The 11,233-nt window shown below is 39.5% G+C and overlaps 1 protein-coding gene across 1 annotated transcript in view; it reads left to right on the plus strand.

Annotated features, from left to right (window-relative positions):
- Positions 1-7,207: 7,207 nt before the first annotated feature.
- The window catches only part of LOC111971496 (homeobox protein Dlx4a-like), a 17,784-nt gene continuing 13,758 nt past the window's right edge, over positions 7,208-11,233 (plus strand). Inside the window, exon 1 of the mRNA XM_023998297.2 lies at positions 7,208-7,636. Coding sequence (XP_023854065.1) covers positions 7,300-7,636 — 337 coding nt within the window. The 5' untranslated portion in view covers positions 7,208-7,299. The remainder of the gene's footprint in view (positions 7,637-11,233) is intronic.

The raw sequence follows: 11,233 nt of genomic DNA on the forward strand, positions 1-11,233 counted from the left end.
TATTGGCACGGTGAGCATGGTCCCAGTGTAGTTCAATTAACCTTCCGGCTTGTCTTGGATAAAAACCCACGAGCTGGCAACATAGAGGTAAAATGACATGGTTCATGCGAGGGGGAGGGTGTGTCCGACGATTACTGAGGTGAAATCAGAGCACGAATGCTGGTGCGAGATGAAAGCGCAGGAATCTATCGTTCTCGACACGTCATTCTTTTGGCGTAATAACACCRGTCCTTCGGCAGAAGACAACAAACATGAACGTCTAAAGTCGAGAGAGGCAATACTGTAGGCTTTTTCTTGGAACTCAGCACAGGGATAAAAGTACAATGTGAATTTCTCAATGGAACCTGTTACGACGTCTTATCTTCAGAAGACCAAAATGTATCGTTCAGACCGTAATTATTTTCAGTAGGCTATATAGACCTAGCTTTTTTTGCAATAGCCTATACAAAGACTGCATACTAACTGATAATTTACTAAAATCAATTAGCCTAAATTTGGCCTATGCAATTTACAACAACAGGGCATCATGTCCATAGACCAAACATATTCTTGATTTGTGCAGCAATCCAAGTAAACACTAAATTACACTACTTTAAGGTGCATGTAGCCTATAGAGGTAGGCTTTCCATTGGGTTCCAATTCTAATATAGGCTATATAGAATCTAAATGTGCAAACGTGTTGGCTCATTGCATGGTAACGTGGTTACATTGTTGGCCCCTTGCCAGCCAAGTGGATATTGCGATTTGTTTTCACTTCAAAGTGCTTTAGTTCGTTCAACTCCAAATCTATTTTGCATGAAGAAACAACCGGTCATTCATCACAAACTTTGTGAATATCTGGGTTTTCCCTCTTCACAATGACGAAAGACTGCATTTAATCAGTGGACGCCACTCGTTTTTATTACAGCACACCTGTCATAATTGTTTTCTTTACTAAACTAAAGGTTTATTATTATTATTATTATTATTGTTAAAGGTACTGCATAGGTGTAAACATAATTGTTTTAGCTAGAGATAGCACTTGTATAGCTTAAGAAAGTAGAGGAAATGTGCAGAAACTAGTTTTGAATGCATTTTATTTAAGGGAAACAATAACAGTCTTGAACTTTTTTGGCAAAATAGTGATAGTCTTACAGTTGAAGTCGCAAGTTTACATACACCTTAGCCAAATACATTTAAACTCAGTTTTTCACAATTCTTGACATTTAATCCAAGTAAAAATACCCTGTTTTAGGTCAGCTAGGATCACCACTTTATTTTAAGAATGTGAAATGTCAGAATAATAGTAGAGAGAAGGATTGATTTCAGCTTTAATTTCTTTCATCACATTCCCAGTGGGTCAGAAGTTTACATACACTCAATTAGTATTTGGCAGCATTGCCTTTAAATTGTTTAACTTGGGTCAAACGTTTCACAAGCTCCACAAGCTTCCACAATAAGTTGGGTGAATTTTGGCCCATTCCTCCTGACAGAGCTGGTGTAACTGAGTCAGGTTTGTAGGCCGACCTGCTCGTGCACGCTTTTTCAGTTCCGCCCACAACTTTTCTATAGGATTGAGGTCAGGGCTTTGTGATGGCCACTCCAGTATCTTGACTTTGTTGTCCTTAAGCCGTTTTGCCACAACTTTGGAAGTATTCTTGGGGTCATTGTCCATTTGGAAGACCCATTTGAGACCAAGCTTTAACTTCCTGACTGATGTCTTGAGATGTTGCTTCAATATATACACATAATCTTTCTCCCTCATGATGCCATCTATTTTGTGAAGTGCACCAGTCACTCCTGCAGCAAAGCACCCCCACAACACGATGCTGCCCACCCCCGTGCTTCACGGTTAGGATGGTGTTCCTCGACTTGCAAGCCACTCCAATTTTTCCTCCAAACATAACGATGGACAAACGGTTCTATTTTTGTTTCGTCAGACCAGAGGACATTTCTCCAAAAAGTACGATCTTTGTCCCCATGTGAAATTGCAAACCGTAGTCTGGCTTTTTGGCGGATTTGGAGCAGTGGCTGCTTCCTTGCTGATCAGCCTTTCAGGTTATGTGAATATAGGACTCATTTTACTGTGGATATAGATACTTTTGTACCTGTTTCCTCCAGCATCTTCACAAGGTCCTTTGCTGATGTTCCGAGATTGATTTTCACTTTTCGCACCAAAGTACGTTCATCTCTAGGAGACTGAACAAGTATCCTTCCTGAACGGTATGATAGCTGCGTGGTCCCATGGTGTTTATACTTGCGTACTATTGTTTGTACAGAGGAACGTGGTACCTTCAGGCGTTTGGAAATTGCTCCCAATGATGAACCAGACTTGTGGAGGACTACAATATTTTTCTGAGGTCTTGGCTGATTTCTTTAGATTTTCCCATGATGTAAAGAAAAGAGGCACTGAGTTTGAAGGTAGTCCTTGAAATACATCCACAGGTACAACTCCAATTGACTCCAATTATGTCAATTAGACTATCAGAAGCTTCTAAAGCCATTACATAATTTTCTGGAATGTTCCAAGCTGTTTAAAGGCACAGTCAACTTAGTGTATGTAAACTTCTGACCCACTGGAATTGTGATACAGTGAATTATAAGTGAAATAATCTGTCTGTAAACAATTATTGGAAAAATGACTTGTGTCATGCACAAAGTAGATGTCCTAATGGCTTTCCAAAGGTATAGTTTGTTAACAAGAAATTTGTGGAGTGGTTGAAAAACTAGTTTTAATGGCTGCAAGACCGACGCCGGTACACCTATGACAACATCCAGCTCAAGTGCAGGGCGCGAAATTCAAAATCTATTTTTTTTCTCGATTTTTTAAAATATTTAACTTTCACACATTAACAAGTCCAATACAGCATTTGAAAGATAAACATCTTGTCAATCCAGCCAACATGTCCGATTTTTTAAATGTTTTACAGAGAAAACACCACATATATTTATGTTAGCTCACCACCAAATAAAAAAGAGGACAGACATTTTTCACAGCACAAGTAGGATGCAAGTAGCATGCACAAGCCAACCTAACTAACCTAGAACCAACCTAAATAACCTAGAAAAAACTACCTCAGATGACAGTCCTATAACATGTTACACAATAAATCTATGTTTTGTTCAAAAAATTTGCATATTTTAGCTATAAATCAGTTTTACATTACTGCTACCATCATAGCTACAGTCAGAAATCGCACGGGAGTAGCCAGAGAAAATACAGACACCAACGTCAACTACTAATTACACATCATAAAACATTTCAGAAAAATATATGGTGGATAGCTAATGAAAGACAAAGATCTTGTGAATAGAGCCAATATTTCCGATTTTTGAAGTGTTTTACAGCGAAAACACAATATATCGTTATATTAGTTTACTACAATAGCTAGCACACAGCAGCATTGATTCTAGTCAAACGTTAGCGATAGCACAGTTCGACAGATATATGAAAAAGCATCCCAAATTGGGTCCTTATCTTTGTTGATCTTCCATCAGAATGTTCTCCAAGGGGTCCTTTGTTCAGAACCGTCTTTATTTGGATCCAGAACGAACGATTTCCCTCTTGAATTAGCAAGCACACTGGGCGTGCGGTGCTAACTTCTCCGTCTTGACAAAATTCTTGCGTCGCATCACGTCTAAAGTCCAGAATAAATTTCAATAATATAATTAAACTATATTGAAAAAACATACTTTAGGATGATATTGTGACATGTATCAAATAAAATCGAAGCCGGAGATCATATTCACCTTTAACGAGGGTTTTCCAGGAGCCGAGTCCAGGTCCTACTTCGCGCCCAGAAAAAAAAATAAAGTGCGCAGCTCTCACTCCAAGAGGTTGTGTTCAATCCCAGGACGAGATAATCAAGTCATTTCTGCTCTCACTTCCGCATGACACCCAGGGGAAGGCGTATGACGTGTTTCTACAGTCTTAAGTGACATGCCCTTTTATAGACAAGCTCTTGAAGACAGACATCGATTTTSGAAATCTCACTTCCGGATAGGAAATGGGCTGTAAAAAGAGTTCTGTTCCACTTAGAGAAATAATTCAAACGGTTTTAGAAACTAGAGACTGTTTTCTATCCAATAGTAATAATAATATGCATATTGTACGAGCAAAAATTGAGTAAGAGGYCGTTTGAAAATGTGCACATATTTTCCAGTTTTTCAATACAGCATAACAGCCATAACAAGTTAATGATTCCAACCTAAGTGTTTGCAAACTTCCGACTTCAACTGTATATACTGTACAATGAGGAATTCAACTACAAAATACTAGTCTTCTCCCATTTTTTAACCATTGCCCCCACCCACAAGGTGTATAAACAACAATAAATAAGAATAAAAGAAGATAATAGATACAAAACAAAAACGTGAAGAACATAAATCAATCAACTCTAATTAGCACATGTAGGAAGTGTTTGTGCAAGTGTGTGTACATGGCCTTTGCAGATGTATTTCTCACATGTGCAGCACATAGTATTTGTTTTACAGTCCTTCTTTGGTGGGCAGAATTGGCATCTCCTCCTCTTGCCTGCCCCAGCTGCAGCCTCAGGTGGATCAGGACAAGATTCAGCTCCCAGAAAAGCTTTCACAAGCGCTGTAGAGGCTGCTGTGCGGGGGAGGCGCTCCCTTCTTTGAATGTGTGGGGTTACAAGTGCCTTTACCAGCTGCTCCAGGAGCACCCTCCTCTTGTTCTGCTTATCAGGCATCCAGGTAGGGTTGATCTTGTTCCATTTCATGAAGGAATTGTATGAAGACACATCAATGATGTTATGGAAGATGACCAGGGGCCAGCGGGCAGTCATCCTCCTGCAGCTGTAAGTTCCAATCAYCTTGTCCAGGTTGTCCACGCCTCCTTTGTTTTGGTTGTACTCCAGGATGATGGCTGGCTTCCTGTCCTCACGATCACTGATCTCAGCCGTTTTGTGCAGTGTGCTCAGGAGGACCATATTCTTGTTCCTCCTGGATATCTGAAAAATTGTCATCTACGACCTGTTGGGCACTGAAACGTGCACTCGTGGCTTCAGCAAAGAGAGAACTGGGGGGACTGTCATCTGCAGCACCTTTATAGCCTCTGACTGCATTCCCCATTAGTAAACAATGCTTTCAAGAAACATTTATTTTGTCTGAAATGTTGTTTATTTTGTCTGATTTTTTTTTTTAATGTTGTCTGTGAACTTGAGTCATGTGTGGAGTCATGGAGGTTAGATGCTGCACATGCACAAGAAGGTTTTAGTTTTGTCTGAGTTCAATCAGTAGCACACATCATCTCAATTTCTCATTGTGTGTGTGTGTGTGTGTGTGTGTGTGTGTGTGTGTGTGTGTGTGTGTGTGTGTGTGTGTGTGTGTGTGTGTGTGTGTGTGTGTGTGTGTGTGTGTGTGTGTGTGTGTGTGTGTGTAAATTATTTTATAACTGCTGGGTCAAAAATGACCCTAAGACAATCTTTGTGCCCTGGTGGTGTACAGCTTTCATGGAAATATGAACAAAGGTGACGTTTTACTTTTTCTAATGTTGGGGTCACTCTAGGAAAAGTCATCAAATTTCAAGTTGAAAAAATATAATTTAAGACAACACAAAGGGTTAAGCCTAGTCTGCATTTGTATCCTCCTAAAACAGGTAGGCACCTGATGTGTCATCATGCATTTTAATGTATTTCCTGCAATAAACAAATAGTGAAAATGATTGTGTTACACAAATATGAATATGGCGAACCAATTGATATGCCAACATTCGTTATAGACTAAATGTTTCAATATTATTTGAAAGAAAAATAAGCCATCATTATGGGATAGGCCTATTTATTTCCACCGAATAGCAGGCGTTGGAACATGATTACATAGTCTACAATATGAGGATGAATGGTCTACCATAACGACTACAGTATTATTTTTATTTTCGTATTACTGTGTAGGCTAGTGTGTAGACCTAATAGTTAGGCTATCATAATTATTCAGGGAGTCTCTGTCCTGAAACGTTAGCTTCTGCGCGTTGCTCCATTGTTACCAAAAGCAGCATAGGCTAGAGCTCTGGCATAGGCTATGTTCCTACACGTTGACAGCAACCTGTGTCATTTAGACTTGTGACTGAATTACATAAAGTGACAACTCTAAATGTGCCATTTAGGCCTAATGATTTAGAGCGTCTTCGGCGCTACATCTGTCATGCGCTGGTCCCCGGCCGGCGTGCGAGTTGATATCTATCGTCATCCATCTGTCTGCAACCCACAGACATAGATTACACATGACCGACTTTATAATGGCTTCCAGTCGAAGGTGAAAGTCTTCTTTCATCACGGACAAGATTGATAGATAGGGGCAGCCTCCCTTCCTTCTTCAGAAACTATCAGCAATTACAACTTGTCCTCTCACCAAGTACAACCTCCTAAAGAAGAGTTTCCCATTTGTTGCATTTTTGTTTAAAAAACATGAATCGTGTATGTTGTGTGTTATACATGTGCTTGGAAATAGTGTATGTGTGTGTGCGTATTTTATGTTTTATCTTGACGCATCTGAGCGTTTTGATTAAGTCACATTTACAACGGTATTATAGCCACTGTGTTGAGCTTCTGTGCCCTCCTTTCAGTCTAGTTATGCGTAGGCTAAATCACGCATTGGCGCCAGGTGTAAATTAAATGTATAGGCGTATCATGTAGCTATGTGTATTGCGTATTAATTAGGCAGGTATACATATATAATAATTGATTATCCTATGGCCTAACTTGTGCGCAAAAGGTTTGTCCTTACGTAAAAACATCGCTGGCAAAGTTGTCAAGTTTGTTGACAATCTTTGCAAACGCTAAAAGGCTACATAACAAAATCTAAACATACTTGACATTAGATTAGCCTAGTTAATATCTGTTACAGTAGGCCTATCTTCTCATTTAGCATACATTGTTTCCAAATTCTGCTGCATTGAAATGTCATTGCTGCCCAAACTGGTAGACCGACTTCATGTAGTTTGTATTAATCAAGTTAAATATGGTTTGTCCTCGGGGCAGGACGACACGATTAGCCACCGCAACCAATGAGCAGGCGCGCTCGTGTATGCCAAGCGAGGTAGCAACAACTTTAAACCATATGCACAAAGTGTTCAGAGAAACAGTGAAGGTTTTCCTCTTCTCTTTTTTAGAGACGATAAAATAAAGGGACTGCGTAATTTAGAATTTGGAGACAAACGGAAGGATTTAGGAAATAACCTCGTCACCTTAGCTTCGTGCTCTTGGTGTTTTTGTTAGGTAGCCTAACTTCCCTAGTCAGTGGATATGCATTGGTCCCATCTGTAGCACTCTATGGTGCCCTTAACTGCGCCTCGAGTTTATGGACCCCCGCTTAATGATGACTATGAGTTCATTGTCGGACAGTCTGGTTGCTTCTGATCCCTCMAAATCGGCCTTTCTGGAGTTCGGACACGGCTATCCCGGACACCAGCAGCATTCCCCCGGCTTATCCCACAACATCTATCCAGTACACGGCTTGCATCCGGTCGGACCCTCGCAGCACGATACCTCCTTTTCTTCCAGCGCGTCATCCTATGGCCGCACGCTAGCCTACCCTTACCACAGCACTGTAAGCGCACACCACCCAAGTGCCTACCTGCCATACCAGCACAGTAGCTACAACAACGGTCTGGGACGCACGAGAATAGAGGAAACAGGTACGTTTTAAAAACATCGGTGTTGACATTGTGGAGTTTATTCAATGTGTGTTGCCATTTTCAAGATGCAGTTACAGTGGCGAAGGCTATACGGACGCGATGGACTTCTAAAATTAGAATTGGGCACTTATATAGCCTACCTAAACCCTATCAGAAGTCTACAAATAAACCACTAATGAAATATAGGGAATTCATAACATATAGCAAGCAGCATTACGGAAACAGTGCTCTGACCTAAAGGTGTTATCAATTAATAGGATAGTCATTTGTAATGCAAAACGCACTTGTCACATATGTAGTCTATAACACCTGAGCACTTTTGAAAATATTTTATTTTTAAGTGTCAATAGTTTACAGGCTACTGAACTTCAAGATACATGCATGGATAAAGCAAGGGACTGTTCTCGTCTCAAATTGAAATGAGAATCCATTTTCGTAAGATTTCACATTACCTAGGGCTATATGTAGCCTATTTCACCATTTTAATTATTAGTCTAATCTGATATTAGGACAGGTGATTAGACCTAAGGGTAGGCTGGTCAGTTTGTATTTATATTATTGGCCCGCGAGACAGGTCGGTTGATTGGCACAATAATTAGCCTAGCCTACTCTGTATGATGATACAGGTCACATGCAGCCGACATGGGAGGGAAAAACCGAGCCACTAAACATTTTGTCCTGTGGTCTCCCACAAAGCACAGGGCCCAGACAAAACATGTAATCTGAAAACCATTTATCTTTGATGACGTTATTGCTTCTGTGATCCTACATTACTTAATTGATATGTTAAGATACAGATAGCCGCATAGGACTGAAAGAGGTACATCATTTTACCTCGTATTTTTTTATCAAAACGTTAAACAAAATGCATACAGCATTAATTCCACGTAGTCTAATGTCAATGATCAAAATAACCCAAGTTGTTTAGAATGGCTAGTCCTATTTGAAGTGTGAAGCTGTTTGGGACTAACAGCTCGAAGACATTCGAATAGGAATCAACCTCTCAACAACAACAAAAATATGATGAGTGAGCTCGCTTAGGGGTTTATAGCAGCCTATTTATATTTACACAACATTAAAAACCTGTGCGGTAATCGGTATCGTCGACTGACTGTGACATCTCCACTGCACTGTTGGCTATTGCCATGTTTATCAACTCTCTCCAGACACTGAAAAGTAAACAATTTTCACCCACGTATTAGGAAATGGTTTGTGTGTCAATTTTTTTATTTTACCTTTATTTAGGCAAGTCAGTTAAGAACAAATGCTTATTTAGAATGAAGGCCTACCGGGGAACAGTGGATTAACTGCCTTGTTCAGGGGCAGAACGGCAGATTTTGACCTGGTCAGTTCGGGGATTCGATTCAGCAACCTTTCGGTTATTGGCCCAACGATCTAACCACTAGGCTACCTGCCGCCCCAATGCAATCTTACAGGCATTTCGTGTGTTGGCCATGTTGGAAAGTCAATAATTATTTAAGGCCCCAGATATTATAAACATTGCAGTCCTCTTGAACATTAACAGATTCATTATGTTATTCTTAGTTCTGATTAAAAGCTGGTCATTGTTCTGAACAATGTATTATAATTATTTTTATAATGATAATATAACCATGTAATGATTAGTTTAATTCCTACCAATAACAAGATAATGGCCTAATAATAATAAAGAAAACTATAGCAACAAATGGTATATCAACATTGATTACCATTTGTATGTTGCAATTATTTTTGGAATGCTAATAGCAGGCCAATATTAGTTTTAGTGATTTTAAAGGTGCTTCACGGGATTTTTATTTTTATTTTTGAATTGTAATTTCAGAAAATGTCCATAACATATCTGTCGCTAATAGTGGAATATTAGTGTTTCACAGTATTACTTACTCCCCAGTGTTGTGATTGGCTGTGATATTCACCTATTGATTTCTCGCGCTAGAGTGGCATCTGTTGTCAAACTAGAAAAGCTGTTCTGAGTTTGTGGCTGTGTTATCTAGTGGAAATCGCTTTGTTATTTTTGCTAAAAGTTTGCTAAAATTCCACACTGTTCGCTCAATTTCACTGAATAGTGTAGGGAATCAGTGTACCATCTAAATCTCTGTGAAATATATTTTCAATAACAAAAAATGTAGTTTTTACAGCTGTTTGAAGCTGGTGGACCAAAACAAAAGAACAGTTTCTGCATAGTCACAAAGCAAATTGGCCAGTTTTACCTATATTGTTGGCTTTTCAGTGTAACATTTCTAGTGTTGATTCAGGTGCTAAATCAACACTCATTGGTGTAAAAGTTTTGGAGTTAATAACCAGTGTTAATCCAAAACCACACCCATCAGTATCATATTTCCCAGCATGCTGTATTGCAGGTAGATTTTTTGGAATACTTTGTTTCAATATCTTTCTTTTTGTTTGATGAATTAATCTTATGCTACTCAAATATAAATAAAATGCTTCTAAACTAATCCAATCTGTTACTTGGACTTATTGCACCGGTTACTGAAATTATTGTTCCAGTTTATATGGTTTAGGTAGCCTCATATCTTCTTCTACCTGACCCAGCAGTCATCATTCTGAATGCAGGTTGCGGGTGAATAAAAATGCCAAATGTTGGCTATCCCCACTCTGGTTGGATTCCAATAGGAATACACATCACTTTGCAAGCCATCATAATGTGACTCGCAGGCCTGCAAACTATGAGTTTCAGGCCACGGTAATACGGTAAAACTAAGCCCTCAAAATAAGGCATTAAATACTTGCATTTTGTTGAAGAATGACATTTTAATGATAGCATATTCACTTAAGATCTTCATTGGTGAAGGCCACAGAACAAAAACAAATAGACTGCAACAACAACCATGTCTCTGTCACTAATACGGTTGTTAATTTAACACTGAAAAGTGTGGGCCTGTATAGACACTGGACCAGTGTTAAATTGAACACTGTCAGTGTTGATTCAACACGGGAGAATAGGCTGTGCACTAGCATGTGATGTAAGGCCTATGAGTTTATGTATATTATTTGCTATTTGAATGGCAGGCTTAGAATAGAAAAGGGGCAATCAAGATTCAACAGTTCCAATGCAACTTATTTAACTAAAGAATTCAATACAATACAACTTTATTTTCCATTAGTTATAGCAAACAACAGACATGTGTCTTCTGCTCATTCTCAACTGCCCCAGACAGCACAAATCACACACAGTTGAGACAAGCACCGGGTCACCCCTGTATGTTGTGGGGTTAAGGGCCTTGTTCAAGGGCCCAAGCCACCCAAAAAAAGGGGAACGTCTTAAGGATGTGAACCCAGCAGCACTCCACTTGCCAGATACATTTTTCCAGCGCCTGGCCCGGGATTCAAACCGGCCATCTTTCGGCCACAGGTTCATCTCCCTTAGCCATTGGGCTACCTACCTCCTACCTAAATTCTCTGCAATTATTGTTCAACTTAGCAAATCAAATCTACATCTTCTGCCCCTGTATAACAAAAAGTGAAATATTTATTTTATTTATTTCACCTTTATTTAACCAGGTAGGCTAGTTGAGAACAAGTTCTCATTTGCAACTGCGACCTGGCCAAGATAAAGCAAAGCAGTTCGACACATAC

Source organism: Salvelinus sp. IW2-2015, linkage group LG13 (genome assembly GCF_002910315.2).
Source record: "Salvelinus sp. IW2-2015 linkage group LG13, ASM291031v2, whole genome shotgun sequence".
Classification (NCBI taxonomy): Eukaryota; Metazoa; Chordata; class Actinopteri; order Salmoniformes; family Salmonidae; genus Salvelinus; species Salvelinus sp. IW2-2015.